At 48.3% G+C, this 18613-nt stretch overlaps 1 protein-coding gene across 1 annotated transcript in view; it reads left to right on the plus strand.

Annotated features, from left to right (window-relative positions):
- The window catches only part of LOC147628340 (lysophospholipid acyltransferase LPEAT1-like), a 54805-nt gene that overhangs the window by 11259 nt on the left and 24933 nt on the right, over nt 1–18613 (plus strand). Inside the window, exons 2-4 of the mRNA XM_086813427.1 lie at nt 13121–13237; nt 13370–13407; nt 13519–13583. Of these exons, the coding sequence (XP_086669553.1) occupies nt 13121–13237; nt 13370–13407; nt 13519–13583 (220 nt within the window). The remainder of the gene's footprint in view (nt 1–13120; nt 13238–13369; nt 13408–13518; nt 13584–18613) is intronic.

Raw genomic sequence — 18613 nt, forward strand, 5'->3', positions numbered from 1 at the left:
GACCCAAGTGAAAAGACACAACCAGTGGTCGAACGCGGAGTATCTGGATCTCCAGCCCAGTCTGAGTCAGACCATCCAACAAGAGTGCGTCCTTGGCCATAAAAGATGCCAAAATCCAGAGTGCCACGTAAGTACCGGAGAACTCTGAGAGCACACCGCCAATGCTGCTGACGGGGTTTGGATGAGAAGGAACTCAATAAACTGACTGCGAAGCATATGTCCAATCGGGAGTAGGTCAACCATACCAAACAACCGACGAGAACCCGATACTGTCCCTGATCAGTCCCTGGAGAAGCATCAAGTGAAGAAAGCTTCTCACCAATATCCAAAGGAGAAGATACTGGTTTGCACCCAGTCATCTGAAATCTGTCGAGAATCTCCCGAGTGTACTTCTGCTGAGAGAAGAAAATGCCCTTCGAGGTCTGCCAAATCTCAAAGCCAAGAAAATAGTGCAAGAGGCCCAGATCCGTCATCTCAAACTCTATCTCCAAAGCATCCATAACAGAACGGATCCGCACAGAATAAGAACCTGTAAAGATGAGGTCATCAACATAGACCACAATGATAACAATCAACCCCCTCTCAAGGAGGATATAAAGGTTCGAATCTGCATGAGAACGGCGCAGGCCGAGCTTCTGAAAGAACTCATCAATCCGCTGGTACCAAGCCCGCGGAGCCTGCTTTAGACCATATAAAGCCTTCTTCAGCCGGTACACATGATCCTGTTTGCCCGGAACAACAAATCCTGGCTGCTGATCAACATAAACCTCCTGTGTAAGCTCTCCATTCAAGAAAGCCGACTTGACGTCCATCTGGAAAACGGGCCATCTATGATGTCCTGCAAGTGCAAGAACGGTACGAATGGTAGTCATCCGGGCCGTTGGAGCAAAGGTCTCATCGAAGTCGACACCAGGGCGCTGAGCATAACCCTTGGCAACCAACCTCGCCTTGTGCTTGTCCAAGCTGCCATCAGCTCGGAACTTTGATTTGAAAATCCAACACACACCAATCACCTTACGCTGCAGAGGCCGGGGCACCAAAATCCAAGTGCCATTCCGTTCGATAGCATCCAGCTCTGTCTGCATAGCATGACGCCAAGACTCATGTGAAAGAGCCTCGTCTACAGAAGTGGGATCAGAAGGACCATTAATGATTGTAGACATAAGAGCATAATTAACAAACATGTTGCCCTCATGAATTTGTTTCCCTGTAACTCTGGAAGAACGCCGAAGAGAACCAGGCGGAGGAGCAGAAGGAAGCTCACGTAACCCAGAGTCACGAACTGTCTGATAATACCAACCAGGTACAGATCTGCTCGAACTCGCCGGAGGAGGAGCAGGGTCATCATCATCTGACTGAGAATCCTCAGCTGGAGGTGTAACAGTAACAACGGGAGCAGGAGGAGGAGTAGGAGGAGGAGAAGGAGGTGCAGGAAGAAGAAGCTCACCACCCCCCTCTGAAGATGTAGGAGTCTCGTCGAACACCACATCACGGCTCACAACAACTTTACCGGCTTGAGGATCATAAAGACGATATGTCTTGGACACAGTGCTGTATCCGAGAAAAGTCATGCGCTGAGACTTCGAGTCCAACTTGGAGTGGTGCTCCTTAGGCACATGAACATACGCGGTACATCCAAATATCCGGAAATGAACAACGGAGGGCTTCTCACCATGGAAAGCCTCATATGGAGTTTTGTCGGGAAGAGCAGCAGTAGGAGACCTATTCTGAATGTAGACAGGAGTGGAAGCCGCCTCAGCCCAGAAACGTCGAGGTAATGAAGAATGCTCAAGCATAGCACGGGCCATCTCCATAATGGTCCTATTCTTCCTCTCGGCAACTCCATTCTGAGATGGAGTATATGCTGTAGTAAGCTGTCTCCGAATGCCATGTGTCTTGCAATATTGTTGAAACTCCTGGGATGTAAACTCACCCCCTCCATCGGTCCTGAGAGCCTTGACCGAGTGACCGGTCTCTTTTTCCACCTCAGCTTTCCAATCACAGAAGTGATGAAAAGTCTCATCCTTGGTCTACAAAAACCCAAGTATATCTGGTAAAATCATCCACCATCACGAGCATGTACAACGCCTTACTCAAAGACGCGGTACTCATAGGACCACATAAATCTGCATGAATGAGAGCAAGTGATGTCGAAGATCTGTGTGTCGCCTCCTTCGGAAAGGCGGCTCGGTGTTGCTTCCCCTGTAAACAAGAGGAACGAGCAGAAGACGGAGCCTTGATGGTTGGTAATCCATCAACCAACCCATCCTTCGAAGCTCGCTGCAGAAGCTGATAGCTCAAATGGCCAAACCGAGCAAGAAGCACCAGAAGAAAGCAGAGCGGTAAGTTTGTAGAGGCCACTATCTTGGACTCCCTGAGCCAAGATGCTACCAGTCGCTTTATCACGAATGGTAATCTCATAACGAGAAAAGATCACCTCCGCACCCTGAGCTGTAAGAGCACTCACTAACAAAAGGTTAAAAGCCAAATCTGGAATATACAGAACGTCAGAGAAGTACCTCTTGTCCTCTTCAGAACGGAAGATGGGGATAGTGCCATGACCATGCACTGGCACAGAAGAAGAATCACCCAGAGTGATCTCGCCTGATCTGGCAGTGAAGTCCTCGAACCAATCTCGATGGGGTGTCATATGAGCAGTAGCACCGCTATCAACAATCCACTGAGAAGTCACAAGAGCAAGTATACGCCGAGTACCTGCTAAGAGAAGAATTCCATCATCCTTCTTGGGTTGAGACACCGCCGTTGAGGGAGAGTTCTTTGCTGCTTCATCACGCTTCTTCTTGTGACATTGGGGTGACTTGTGACCCTTCTTGCCACAATAATGACATTCAATGTCCTTATTCTTTGAAGATTTGTTGTCTTTATCCTTATCGGAATCCTTGGAGTTCTTGTCAGAACCCCCTTTACCTTTCTTTTGTTGAGACTTCCCTTTATCTCGTGCTGCCAAAGCTCCATCAGGGCCACCGGAGGTGCTAGTCCGCTCCTCAAAGCGAGACTCTATCTGCATAATGGAGGGGAGAACTTCCTCCCAAGTAACTGGAACAGGACGAGGAGAAGAAACCAGAGACTGAAAGTATGCATCAAACCTCTCTGGAAGTTTGGAGAGCAGCCGAATAGCCATATCCTCTGTGGAGATGTCCTTGCCACAAACAGCAAGCTCGTCCCGGAGATCTTTCATCTTTGAGATGAAAGCAGATAACGATGGAAACGCAGAAACTGATAAGTTCATAAGTTGCTTTTCCAATGCCAAAATCCGACCCGGAGACTTAATCTCATAGAGATCTGCAAAAGCCTTCCAAACTTCATGTGCAGCATCTGCTGTACGCACATGAGAGAGAACAGCATCCTGACAATTCAACATCAGGAAGGAGAAAACACGTCGATCATTCGACTGCCAAATATCAATCTGTGCCTGAGTAACACCACCGGAAGCAAGGGTGGGAGGGGTGGCATTGGCTGGTGTAACAAGCCAATCCCAGAGATCCACGAAAGAGTGCATAGAGCGGAAGCAGAGTGGCACTAGAATGTGCTGAACAGAGAGTGCAAGAGAGAGAGAGAGATGGAGCAAACTATGCTGAATATACTGAACTAAAACAGTCCCAAGCAAGAGACAGTGATAGTCTCATAAGTGAGGGAGCAAATAAGTACAAGACTCTATGAAAAATGAGAGGCCAGCACCCACTATTTAGTGGGGAAGAGTTGGCCGACTGGAGCTCAAAAACAGGCCGATTGGAGCTGTTGGACATGGCTCACTGGAAAAATGCCAGAATGGCTGGGAAAAATCCCAGAAAAATAGTAAAAAAAAAGGGGTGGCCAGCCCACAAGCAAGGGCCATACAAAAGGGGACCAAATGGGCACCATAAAGAGCAGAAACTAGGGATGAAAGTGCTAACACCCACCAGCCATGGCATGGGCTGGAAGGGCTGGAAGGCCAGTCCTAGTGCTTCTGGACAGGCAGCCGTCAGGGCTAGAAACCCTACCCAGCAGGTCGGCCAGGTGTAGGGGGCAGTCCCACACCCATGCGCAGAGTGCCCAACAGCCTGACACTGTCCCAGCAGGCATGCGCAGAGTGGCCAGCAGGCTGCCTAGTGTGAAAGCACAATATTGCATAATGTGAAAACATTTAATTTCTAAAGACCTAGTCGTGGGGCTTTTATAAAGCTGGCCGACTGGATGAAAGGGGGAGTATAAATACTCCAGCCAAGAATCAATGAAGGCATCTCATAATTCACCAAGTGCATCAAGCAAACAAGGGCCAGGACAGCCAAGAAGTTGCTAACGCAAAGGGGTGAAAGACTGAAGGTCAAGGGCAGGATTTTCCAGCCAAGAAAAGGTCAAGTTTCTGTATTTGTTTTCAGATTTACATCATTCTAATAAAGCAAATACACCATCCGTGGTGGGGGCCCTACAAAGGGTAATTGGGACCCAATACTGTGTCCTCTCCATCTCCCCCTTCTCTCTCTATTTTCTGCACATCCCCTTTCATTTTGTGCATTAATTCCGTCGCGAAAAGAGTGCTGATTTCTGAGTTTTGAAGTACCGATCCTTCTCCGAAGCTTCCGCATATTACACTAAGCTCATGTGAGAAGCCAAAGGGAGTATCCTCATCTGCAAGAGCGAGTGTGGAGCTACCCGATCCACGCCGCACATAGGTATGCACTATGTCCCTGGAAGCACCACGAACCGTGCATCCACGGCTTCCTACTTGCACTCCTCTGCCACTACCTCCACGCCCACGACGAGTGCGAGTAGGTCGTTGATCAAACGACTCGAGCTCTCGATAGATCTCTGCATAGATCCTCTCCTCCTCCTCATCCTGCACTTTGTTTACACTCTCAAGAGTGCCCCTTGTGAGCTTGAATGCATCCACATTCACCTACATTGTATAATGATCAAGTGACAAGCAATGTGTTAGAATTTGGTTCCAAATTTCAATAAACATTGAAGTTTGAAATTTGAATGCTTATAACTTATAACTTTTAAGTTGTAACTTATACCTGTCTCGCCGATTCCATCTTTTGCATTGCGCGCACCATGCGCAAGTTAGCGCGGCAATACACTAGCCGCTCTAACTGTTGTGTGCTCAAGCGATTACGTAACTTCGTGTGTACAAGTGAGTAGGAACTTCAGTTCCTCTCACATGCACTTGAAGAGCAATCCTGAGCTAGGATTCTCAAAGCCACCTTTTGGAGGCTTGAGAGCACATACCCAAATGTCTCCCACCAAAAGAGGGGCTTCACAAGGGATTCCCTCTTCCAACAGGTAGTAGATGCAAACGCGGCTCCTCCCCTTTGGTCATTGTAGCTTATGAGCTCCTCAAGGAACTTCCCATGGCGATCCTCCGGCAATGCTTTGGGCAAGTAAGCATCTCGGGCTTCAAATAGCTCCACGTTGGTGAAGAGGGCGGGTGATTTGTAAGCCGGGTGCAATAAAGCGGCAAGACCATGGATAGGTCTTCGCATCCACTTCCATCTCTTCTTCACAATGGCCAACATACCATCGCGCTTCTCCTCGTCGATGGAAGGAGAAGCGCGTAACTCTGTTATGGCCTCTCTCATGAAGTGAACAAGAAGGCCCATGGTGGCTCCCCATGTCGGTCATCCGCAATACCCTATAGAAGGGCATGACCGCAATGACAATAGTGCGGACTGACTGCCAAAACTCCTCCTTTAGGCAAAGCCGTTGCATGGCTTTGGCCTCCGCTGATTCTCGCTCATCCCACTCATTCCACATTGTGGAGACCACTGTTTGGCGAAGGGAGGATTTCACATCGTGGAGGCGCTCCAAGAGGAGCCACATGTAGGCGAAGCGTGTAGATGAAGGCTCTTCTTCAATTCCAACTTGCTATGTTCGCGGAACATGGCAAGCACCTTCACCTTTGTGGTGAAGAAGGTGACAATAGAGATAGCTTCGGTCATTACTTCATCCACACTAACTTGCCCATATCCTCCATGAGCAAGTCAATGCAATGGGAGGCACAAGGTGTCCATACTATGGAGGGATAGTCCTCCTCGAGCAACTTCCCCATCCGACGGCAATTTGAAGCGTTGTCGGTGATGACTTGCACCACGTTCTTCGATCCAACCTACATGTCACAATGCACATGAATGGATGCAATGAGCGTATGCGGTATGAGACTTGAGTCATGATATAGCCACATACGATCATATCACATATACTAAAGCCTAAACTTTAAAGACTTGAGTGCAATTTGAAAGTTGAAACTTACCTCCATGATGGCTTGCTTGATATGGCGATATATGAATGCACCCGATGTTTTCCTCCCCGCCTTTCCGGAATCCACGCCCCGCACAAAGTATGTGCCAAGAGGGCAAGAGACAAGTATATTGATGATGCCTCTCTTCTTCCGGTCACTCCATCCGTCGGAGAGGATGCTACACCCATACTTGGACCATGCCGCCCGCACCGGATTGAGAGATCTATTGATTCTCTCCCTCTCATCCACAAGCCTCTTCGTGCGCATGTCATGATAGGAGACGCCGGTCCATTCTTCACATGGGCCCACATTTGCAATGGCTTTCACCATTGACTTCCATTGATCTACCTTGAGCACATGGAATGAGAGATTGCACTCAATAATGGTGCGTGCAATCTCTATATCCGCTAGCCGTTGCCGTTCTTGGAGATGTGATAGAGAAGAAGAGAACCCCCCGGTGGCTTGGGCTAGAGTGGCTTGCCTCATGGGAGACTCAAGCCTTTGTCTCTTTGAGGAGGCGGAGGCGGCACCGATGGAGGCGGCGGGGGAGGATGTATCACAAGGCGGGGAAATGACCTCATCATCCGCCATTGAGCTTCTACCACTATCATAGTGAGCACCCAATCCACCCTTGATCTTGTTGAAGATCTCATCGGATATAGCAAGGGGGACTTCCTTGCATGGTGCAACTTGCCCCCCCACCTTTCCAACATGTTGGAGAAGCCTAGTAACTCCACTTGTGTATTGTTTGCCACAATACTTACAAGTCCACCTATATGACTTGGACTTTCCATCGACTTTCTCTACATGGATAGCATGCACATTGAAGGCTTCATTCTTCTCCCTTGTCATTGTAATAGAGAGAGAGAAGTTAGAAGATTCAAGAGATGGATAGGCTTGAGAGAGAGAGAGAGAGAGAGAGAGAGAGAGAGAGAGCGAGAGGCTTGAGAAAATGAGAGAGTGAGGCTTGAGTCTTGACTCTTGAGAGAGAGAGAGCCTAAAGGCTTGAGAGAGAGAGAGGCTTGAGAGAGGGCCTATGGGGGAGAGAGTGGCTTGAAAGTTGAGAGTTGAGAGAAATGAAATGAAATGAAATGTTATATTAACGTCTTCAAAAGGCCATAATGACCTATGAGAGAGAGAGAGAGAGAAAGAGAGAGAGAGAGAGAGAGGGGGGGGCTTGATGGTCACTTGAGCAAGACTCAAGAGAGGGGGGGGGGCTTGATGGTCACGACTCACTTGAGTAATGAGAGGCTAGAGCCTTGAGAGAAGCTTAGGGGGTGGGCATTTTATAAGCATGTAGCATGTCCAATGGGCCAAGCAAACACATGGGCCACAAAGCAAGCCAAAAACGGCCAGCAACAAACGGCTACAAAACGGCGCAGGGAGCAGCGAAACGGCTATAAACGGCCATATCGTACAAATTCGTACGGTATCGTACCGTACGAACTTGTTCGTACGCGTACGAGAAACAACTATGGTTGGTGAGGGAGGGGACGGGGTGGCTGGGCCAAGGCTCTCTCAAGAAGGTGTCCGTGTGTCTGCGGAGCTCAAGCAGGAAGAGGCCCAGGCAACGCTGTTCCTCGAAGTCAATGATCCTCGAGAGTGGACCGAATCCCTCACGAAATAGACAGTGGGTCTCCGTATGAGTTTCCCGGCTCTCAAGATGCGCTCAGCTCTACCTGTCGCCACTCTGAGGTGGTGGGATGAAACCCATATCTGGCCAATCGCAATCCGCATGGCATGGGACATGTGAACACTCAAGTAACCCGGCTGCTGGATGAATCCACCCTTAGTAAGTGTGAGGAAGTGATCTCTGTAGAAGTGCATCTTCGTGGGGAGCTCCGGAGGTGTGATCCATGTGCAATGTGTGTAGAGGCTGAGAAGATCTGACCGGATAGTGAGACAGCCGGAGAAAAGGGGAGTCCGACCTGTACCGAAGGGGGGGTATGCGGTCCATGCAGAGCCCATATACTGAGAACCAAGTGGAAACTAGTGCATACCATACTGCAGAGCGCCCCTCAAGTGCTAGCTGTCTAGAGGACTCCAGGGCAAGCCTCGAGTACCTGTGGGGATCCATGTGACTGATGCAATGGAGGTATGTGATTGTCTGGAAGAGTCTCCACTACCATCGGGGCTGCAGCAAACTTTGCCTGGATAATCTGGTGTGGGATTGATGGTTTGCTGCGGATCATATGGGAGAACATCATGACCTGTGGCCGCTCAACTCGCTACCAATCCTCATCAGATAAATCTGGCCCCCAAAAAGCTGCTCCATACATCAAGGCTGGTGTGACGAGGGTGTCAAAAAGCCAGCCCTTCGTCCTGGGCTCTTGGAAATGTGCTTGGAAGCATTGCCGCTCAAGTAAGCTCAAGACTACATATCCCCGCGTCACTCTGGCATGTGCTGCGGGAAGCATGGTAAAGTGTGGGCCACTGAAAGTGACACCAAGGTAGACATAGCATGAGACAATCTCCACAGGATCCCCTCTATATGTGAAGCTCAATCTGGATGTGAAGGGGCAAGAGGTATCGAAGACCATTGCCTTGGTTTTACCAAGGTTAACAGAGAGGTCCTGCTGTCTCTGAAGCCCCTCGGCTGAGTTTGAGAGGAGGACGATGTCATCTGCATAAAGTAGTATGGGGATCAATATGCCTGCCAGTGTGGGACCAGCCCCGCCTAATCCATCAATGAAGCTCGAGATCTCATCAATGTAGAGGCCGAAAAGAGTGGGTGATAGAGGGCAGCCTTGTTTCACCCCAATAGTGCTGGAAATCTCTTGTGGTGTACCTCTTGGGGCTCTCACTCGTCGGGTGACAGACTCATAGAGGGCGATGATGCTCCAAACCATGTCAGATGGGACTCCGATCTGCTGTAGACGGTGTAGGATGCGGGCTCGGGGCACAATATCAAAAGCTTCGTGGAAATCCACAAAACAGCAGTAAATCCTTTGATGTCATGCTCTACCCTCCTCGATGATGGCACGGAGGGTGAAGATGTGGTCAAGGGTAGAGTAGCTCCTCCGAAAGCCAGCCTGTCCTGAGGCTCTGCATCCCTGGCAAGCTGGCTCTCTGCAAATGAACTGAGCTCCACCTCTAGCACTGATCCATAGAGTTTGGCCAATGTGTGGCCAATCACGATCATTCTGTAGTTATTAGGATCAAGTGGATCTCCGGCTTTGAGGATGGGGGTGATGGTGTTGGTGGACCAAGAGGGTGGAAATCCTTCACAAATGGCTCTATTGAACATGTAGGCAAGTAGGGGCGCTAGGGTATCATCGGCATGCGAGATGTACTCGGCAGTGAGTCCCTGGGCCCGTCCTCCTGTTTCTACGTTTCTACCTCTTGGTTCAAGCGTTTCCCGTGTGACACTGGTTCTGTGAGGGATAGCTCAGTCTATATCAGCAGTACAGACAGTCTTGTTTAGCATCTTTTGTTGTCTATGGCAGTTCAGCCTCCTACAACACCTTGTTGAAGCCACCACCAGTGGAAGAACACCTGCAATGCCCTCTTCTGTGAAGAACCTGCCTGTCATCAGTACCCATAGAAGCCACTCAAAGCCTAGTCAACCAAACTTTGGGGGTTTTTTGATTTAGGGCTTTTGCAATGACATTGGAGGTCATAGCATTCTTGTTAAAGGCTTCTTCTGCATCCGGGTTGGTTTTTCTTGTGGGATTTTGGTGTCAGTATCATTTAGCAGTCTTGTTTTCTTGGTTGCGGTAAGTCTTGTTTTCTTGATTGCTTACCGCAACCTACCAGAGGCATTGGTAAGAATCTGGTCCTGTATTGTTGCTTCGGTTATGGTTGCAACCACTAGCCTCTACCGGTTAGTGGCTCTTGTTCCGTTGCCACTCCTGTACACTGGTCCCATGCATCAACTGAAGATCACTCATCACTCATCACTTTTAAGCTGTACCTCAAGGTACTCTTGTTCTACTGCTGATCTGTTCCAAGCATAAAGTCATTGACATCTTTGCATCCAGTTTTCAGTATTGAGCACGTTTTCAATCAGGAAGGGGATCTTGTCAATCTTGTGTATCTTATTCTTAATGCATCTCAGAGAAGAGGAGGATTTTATATTTTTGTGCGTTAAATAAAGACTGCCATCAATATGTGTCAGTATCAATGTCAGTGGCTCCAGGGAGTTATCTAATATCTTGGTTGTCACATCCTCCCAACACCCATGGCTCATGGAGAGAAGACATCAACCACCCCTTACCTTTCAGTTACAGGTCGAGGGAGGGCTTCTGTTTGTGGTTCCAGTGGGAGCTCAAGACCTCACAATCGCCTGGCATGTTCTTGTTTTGGAGGATCCAGTTCCAGCTTGCAGAACGAGCCGCTGCTCGAGCCTTAACCTGTTCACTTCCTTTCTGTCCCTTTCCCTTTGAGGGAGGTTTGTAAGAGAAATAGCAAAGGGAAAGTGTATTTGTTGTGTGGGTGCATGTGAACACCTCTTGTTAAGGGGGTGGACACTTGTAATCGGTGTGAACATAATTCTAATGTGTGTAGAATCAGCCACCTAAGGGGACACCTCAATGGACACTTCGTAGCTTTGCATGAGACACTTGTCAAAATGCACGCATCTCTATTGTACTAGTAGAAGGGTATTTATGAGCCTTATACTTCAATTATAATACAATTCAACAACGATGTAGCCCTTAATGCTCTCCCATGGTTAGAGTAGGTTAGGGTTTATTATATTCTTAATCATGTTTTAATCCTTCTCTCTCTCAGTCCCAATCCCCTCCTCCCATGTCCACATGTTTACATGTAGCATTTATGTAGCTTTTTGTTCATTATTTCGTAGAACAATTATGCATGCTTTATGGTTTGCCTAAGGAGATAGTCAATGATAGTGACCCCAAGTTCAATGCAAGAGTAGTATTCGGTAAACTGGAAACTTGGCTAAGCATGTCTTCCTTTGATCATTGGGAGAGTGATGGTCAAACTGAACGAAGTAATTAGACTTTGGAAGATATGCTACGGGCCTTTGTTTCAAAACAGCAATCGGAGTGGGAAAGGTACCTTTCACAACACCAGTAATAAGCATTCAGCAAATAGGCTTCAGTCCTTTTATGTTTATGTACGGTTTTCAACCATGTTCAACAATTGCTATTGGATTGAGTAAAATCCAAGACAAGCAAGCCAAAGAGATGCTTAACCTTGCCGGGGAGTGTAATGATAGCTCAGGATCGCGCTTAGACTTACGCCAACCAAAAAAGATCTCCCAGGTTCTTTGACGTTGGTACTTGGGTGTACCTAAGGATACCTAAAGATTCTAGTACTATGCATACGGGGAAACGTTACAAGTTGTCTTCCAAGTTTTGCGGTTTTTTTAGGAACGAAAGGAACATAAGTGATATTGCGTACCACCTAGAACTTCCTCAACAGATTACAGTTCATCATATCTTTCATGTCAGTAGACTGAAAGCACGATTAGGTGATTCCGATATGATAGTTCCTATTTAGAAATTAGTTCAGAAAGAACAAGCCGCGTATATCCCCCGTGAACCCAACGCGGTTCTGGATCAACGTACTAAGCATTCACGACATTCTGCTTATGATGAGTACTTGATTAAGTGGAGGGGAGGGTCTGAGAGGGAGGCTACAGGGAAATCTGTGAGGAATTTCGAAGCCCAGTTCCTCGGCTTCATTGTTCAGGACATCGATAGTCCTTAAGGGGGGAAGTATGTTATGTCCAAGATAGGTGCACACTAGAAGCGGGTGGTTCTCTTTGGGAGGCAGGGAAAGCATAACAATCACTGGAAACCAGTTGCTTCTGCCAGTTGGTCTGAATCCAAGGAGGAGTTGTGTTTCCACAGTGTGAAGTAGCCTGGAGCTCTGCACTACCAGTAGGCTCAATGGCAAAGTAGCAAATCTGGCCTTGAGCCGGATGGCTGCCAACAAACTTGCACACCACGGTATTTGCTTCTAGTGAAGCCAAGAGCTGGAGTTGCGCTTCTGAGAATAGATAGTTCGGGGTGGCTTCGGTGGATGGGGATGACAGAGCAGCTGTCATGGAGTTCTCATTAGGGGTGGAGCCAAAAACAGAACATCAACTGTTAATTAAAAAAAGCTCGTGATGATGCTACGGAGAGCAGGAGATGAGAAGGGGGCAGGGGGAACCAAGAAGAAACCGGGGGATGGAAGGAGGGTGAAGGGGCATTGAGGGGTGGGCCGGGCAGAGGCGGGGTGGGGGAGCACTAATCGGACCAAACAGGTGTTGTGGGAAGCAGGAGAAAGGGGCTGAAGAAGGAGACGGGTGTGTGAGGAAGGAAAGGTGCAGAGCGCGGACACGGAGTGGGGGTGGAGGAGGTGCAATGGTGAAGGGAGGGCGGGAGAGGGCCATGGAAGAGGGGGCGGTGGGCTGCACACATGCATGATGGCGAGGGGGCAGAAGGCGCAGAAGAGAGAGGAGGAGGGGGGGGGGTGGGGGGAAGCAAAAGGGGGGGAGGGGTTGCGTGGTAATGCCAAGAGGAGGGGGGCAGCACCCAAATGCTGCTGTAGACGACTGTCCCTCAGCCCAAATGCTAGCCACAAATCTGATATTTCCAGCTCCCCAATTCGCTTGTGGACCAGTGCTGTAGATGGCAGAGCTTCTGGAAAATGAGATACCTGAACGAATTCCCAAATGCCCTATTCATAGGGGCTTGGGGGGGCTGGTCAGCCTGCCCAACTGCAGATGTAGGTGTGTCAAACCTATAGATAGGCTGCTTTACCAATGACTGTCGCAGTAAGTACTAAGGACCTTTAAACATATACCTGTCCATCAAAAAGTAGTCAGATATCTGACTATGGGGGGGGACTCGGGGGCTTAGATATTACCCCGTCTGATCTCGTATGTGTTAAAAAGTTCTTCTAACTGGCCTATGTGGTAATGTACAGGAGGGAAAGATTCCAGAGGAGACAGATCTGCGACCCAGCGCCATTGTATCTAATCATGTGTCTTATATTGACATTCTTTATCACATGTCAGCCTCATTTCCCAGCTTTGTTGCAAAGGTATACTGAAGCTTGTCTACAGTATTTAGTTATCAGAAGCTTGATTGAGTTGTGATCTAGGAGAAAAAGACCTTACATTGCTGTTGCTGCGTTGTTTTTGGCACGGATTGATGCTTTTGATCACTATAAAAGAGATCAGTAGCTCGGTTACCTCTTATCGGTTTGATCAGGTTTGCTTTACTTTCATGTTACTGTTACATTGAACTGTAAAATCAAAAGTTTTTTTGGTTAGAGAATGTACATAAATAAGGGGCACTGACTTGTTGGCTTGGGCTTTGCAGCAAGTGCTTAGGCTGTGTCTATGTACAACGTGAAGAGAAGCCCTCAGATTTCAAGGGTGTTGCGGGTATGGACCTTGCTTGTGTCATGGCATTAATTAATGTAACATTTTCAGTCTTTTCAACTGAAAGCTGGATGACTTATTCTGATAGCAAGTTCCAACTAGATAGGCACTCACGAATAGGGCTAGTACAGCCCTAACCTGTGAGTCTGTTGATGAAGCTTTACCATGAAACAACCCCGAAATCAGTGATCCCTGGCAAACTCACCACTCAGTGCTAAGGCTAGATTTACACTGAGCCCAACTTTGGTCTCCCAGCCCACAGTCCAAGTTTAAGACTAAAACTTGACCTTAGGCTTGATCCAGGTCTATGGTTCCCTTTGGGCCTTCACCCATCAGAACCTTGAATATGAGCAGATCACTCGGACTTTGGGTCAGTTAATAAGGGCACTCCTAAATTTACAGTCACATTTTACTGTCCCACATAACAAGATACGCATACGAAAGCAATTGAACCTTCAAATTGCAAGGAAAGTGAAGAACCTGACCTAATACTTCCCTCCTGCTTTCCTTTTAGTGCTGGTCCATCAGCAGCACAGGAACGTGAAAATGCTAGAATCCCAAAAACGTGTTCAAACTGCCTGGGGGACTAATTCTGGGCTGTCTATGGGCTATAAGCAGCCCCCAATTGGCTGCCCAAACCTGCACACTTCCTGACCATGTCTTCTACGCTTAGAATCTTGGCTGCCACTGATGTCCATCCTTCCAGCTTGTATTCTCATAGGCCTTTGGTCCTTCAGGCATTGATAGCTCCTACCACAGGTGGTACCTCTTTCCATCCATACCTCATTGATCACTCCGTCCGTAATATTGGCAATCATGGTAGGTTGCACCGAAATCACGCTCCATGCTCAGTGGCGCGCCCCTAATATTGGCAATCATGGTAGGTTGCATTGGAACCATGCTTCACGTTCAGTGGCGGGCACTTTATGACCAAGCGGTGCACCTACTCCCTGTGGTTGGACTACTTGTATCAATGAGCAACCTTGGGACTGCCAAGGAGATCGCTCAGTTTGAGGAATGAATGCAGTTGTTCTTATTTTTATTCTCTGTACTGTGTCATTCTTTCCTTCAAGTGTGTTCTACCGAGGGGTCATCTTGCTGTTTGCTTCTTGTCATTGTCTCTTGGGTGCACGTCAAGCATAGTGTCTTGTCAAAGTTGTGTGAGTGCTTAGTGGAGCACGGCAGTGTAGCTGCATGTCTGCCTAGCCAAGTAGCAACTCCTGGAAGCATACCGCCACAGAGTGAACCTGTGATTGGTTGTGGGACCACCCTGCTCCAAGTATGCTAAAGCAATGAAGCTGGAGTTGGAAAAGATGGAGGCTGCCAACATCATTTCACCAATCGAGCACCCCAACTGGCTGTCCCCCATGGTCATCACGCCCAAGAAGAAGAAGAACATGATATGGGTGTGTCGATTTCCGCTCTCTTGACATGTTGATTGTAAAAGATGGCTTTCCTCTTCCATTCATGGACATGGTTCTTGAGGATGTAGCTGGTCACGCCTTGTATAGCTTCAAGGATGGGTTTAGTGGTTACAATCAAGTTGCTATTCACCCAGATGATCGTGCCAAAATAACATTTGTCACCTAGTGGGGCACATACATCTACAACAAGATGCCGTTTGGGTTGTGCAATGCCCCCACAACATTTCAAGGACAGTCACTAACATCTTTAGAGAATTTCTTTGAGCTTTTGTGGATGATTTCTCCAACTTTACTAGCACCCGTCTCTCCTCCTGTTTAGAGGCCTTCAATGAGCACCATCTCCAATTGGCCCAAAGCTTTGACAAGTGTCGGTCATCACACCTCCATTTCAATGCCAATTTCTGGTTGTACAAGGCACATCATCTCTGTAGAGGGCCTTGCCTCAGATCCAGACAAAATCATTGCCATTATTCGCCTTCGTCCTCCCATTAGCTCCAAGGGCACCCAAATCTTTGTGGGCCACACTGGCTACCACAGGCGCTTCATCGTAAAGTATGCCGACATTGCATTGCCCCTCACCTGCCTAGTGAGGCCCTCCACAACATTCCAATCGTCCACTCTTGAGGCCACCACCTTAAACTATCTCAAGCAGCACCTCATAGAAGCAACCATCCTTATTCCCCTAAACTGGTCTGTCACATTCCATGTCCACACTGATGCCAGTCAAACTGCAGTCGGTGTTGTCCTGACTCCTTACCCAACTCATCACCGAATTTCAGCTGGACAGGCCCATCTACTACACCATCATGTACTCAATCGAGCAGCTGAGAGAAATTACAACATAATAGAGCTGAAGGCTTGGGTCTATGCACTCCAAAGTTTTGTCACTATCTCCTAGGTGTCCACTTCATTGTCATCACCGACCATCATATCTTCTCAACAAGCCCCAAGTGGTTGGCCAAGTTTGGAGATGGCTCCTTTTGTCCCAAGGATTTGATTTCTAGGACTAGGCAAGCATCATGTCATGGTGGATCACCTTTCCAGCATAGACAGTGGTGACCTTGCCACCCTTACAGGTATGGACGATGACCTTCTTGACAATGTGATTTTTAAAGTAGATGTTGCTCTTGCTTGTGCTTGCCCTGCTCTCTACAGGTTCCTTTCCCACGAGTGTGTTCCCCAAAGACAAAAGCCCGTTGTTCCTCTCAAGAGCCGGCCATGTCAACTCGTGAGCGGGCAGCTTTACAAAGCCAGTCACGATGGTATCCTGCGGTGTTGCGCCAGGTTCCACACCTAGTGGAGGATGCTCACGCAATGGACCTTTCGGTGGTCACTACCCAGGGCACATCACAGCGGAGCACATATTTCACTCTTGGATATGGTGGCTCAGCATGTTCAAGGAGAGCAAAGCACATGCTCAAATGTCACTAGCCACGGCATTTCCAGTATGAAAGGGGTCTGGTGGACTCTAGGACTTCTAAATATTTGGAAAGTACAAGCTTTGGGAATGCGGGATTATCCTAGAATACAAAGAATCACACTCCTAAAATTTAGGAGAGTTCCTATTTTTGGCCCGACTCTGATGGAAATTTTGTTCGCGTCATTACATTTGGAATTGAGCAGATACCAAGAGTTACCAAAGTACCTATGAAAAATGGGCTACTAGTTGGGATATTTTTAGAGGTAAAGATTATGGGGAACCCATCTCTTAGATTGGGACATGTGGCATCAAAGTGAGACAAGTGGCCTCACACTAGTCACTTCAGCTATTGTGTGGCTCTCCACTTGTCATTATAGCCTTCTCTTGCCATTTTAGCTCATGGGAGGCCCAAATCTATAAATTGGAGTCCTCTCTCTTCATTTGGAGAAGGCTGTCTTGTTGCACGCTAGCCTCTACCACCATTACAGGCTGCCCTAATGAGGCGAGCCCTCCCCTGAGCTTGTCGAAAGGGGAGAGCAAGGAGATGCGCGCGTGGAAATAACCCCCCGCCACCAGCAGATCGACGATCCTCTCTGCAGCACCTCCGCAACATCACCCCCCTCCATTTCTCTCTCTCTCTCTCTCTAGGACCACAGCAGCAGCAGCAGGACATGGATACCGCCCACACCAGCGGTACACTGATTGATTGTGCGATTGAGCTTGGGTGGTCGAGACGCCCATGACTACGAAGGAGGGCATCCCAGCATAGACGGAGGCTGCAGCGGCGGATTCGGATTATTCTTGCGAGACATGCGGGACACCCAGTCAGGGTGCGGACCACAGAGGATATTGAGGAGATCCGCCAGCGTCTGATGCGGCACATATTATGAGATGGAGGCACCTCCATAGTGTACCCCCCCGTCCCATATGATATTGTATCCCCTCACTGTACTCCACTCACCTCCATAGCGTACCCCCCCCCCCCCCCCCTCACTATATTCACACCCTATAAGGGTTTCTGTTTACCTTCCAGTTCCAGTTTCATTTTCTAGGTGCCAGTAGTATCATCTTTATTTTTCATTTTCTGGTTTTTTATCCAGACATTGTATCAGATCCACCATGATGTAACTTTTTGGTCTCATAGGTCATTATGGCCTTTTGAAGACGTTAATATAACATTTCATTTCATTTCATTTCTAGGCTCAGGAGGTGCAGTCAGGCAGAACTCTCTCTCTCTCTCTCTCTCTCTCTCTCTCTCTCTCTCTCTCTCCACATTGAATTCTCTCTCACGCTCTTGTGAAGGGTGTGGTAGGAGACACAGAGGCACAGAGGCGACTGGCTGATCCTCTCCTTGGGCACACAGTCGGCGGGCTGCAGCATACGTGGGTGGTTTTTCTTTGAAAAAGCTGGCCGGCTGGGCACACAGGATAGAAACGATCTTCTCTCTCTCTTTGGCGACAAGTCTGGTAAGACTTTTGGGTGTGAGAAGGCTGGCGGGCTTGACCTGTGCGCCTGCTCTATGCGCATCCACCTGCACGCCTCTCTATTGTACTCTGTGCGAAGCCAATTCTGAGTTCTGCTCCCTTTTCCCACCCACCCTTGCTCAGGTCCCAAAGGCAGCAACTAGTAGGGGAAAACATGTCTCAACCCCTTGAGGGGGAACAGGATGGTGACACAACCTTTTACACCCCCACGAAGGCACCAAATGCCTATCGTAGAAGACTGAGGGAAGGAATTATGTCTCTTGGCTCACGAAGGATTACGAAGATGGCCCGACGAGATGAGGCCCTTTATGAGGAGCTACAGCTTCACATAAGGACAGAGATGAACAATATGCGACAGGAGATTGAAAAGGAATGGACCGAGCATATGCATGCCCAAAGGAAAGTGATATACGAAACGTTGAAGGAAGAGATATATGTCCAATTGAAGGGAGGAATGCAAGCCCAAGTACGGGTTGAGATGGAATTAGCCCAAGCCTTGATGCACACGGAAATGAAAAAAGAGATGCAAAAATGGAAGGATGACATGCTCCGAGAGATTGGCACAACAGTTGCATCGTACGAAGGCACTTTGAAGACATGTATGGCTGACCGTGAAAAAGACATCACAAAAATGCAAAACACTTTGGAATCATGTAAGGCAAAAGTGGCTGCAAGTGAGAAGGAAATGCATTCATGGGCTGAAAT

The sequence above is a fragment of the Cibotium barometz genome, chromosome 19 (assembly GCF_041138505.1).
Source record: "Cibotium barometz isolate CiBa-2024 chromosome 19, ASM4113850v1, whole genome shotgun sequence".
Taxonomy (NCBI): domain Eukaryota; kingdom Viridiplantae; phylum Streptophyta; class Polypodiopsida; order Cyatheales; family Cibotiaceae; genus Cibotium; species Cibotium barometz.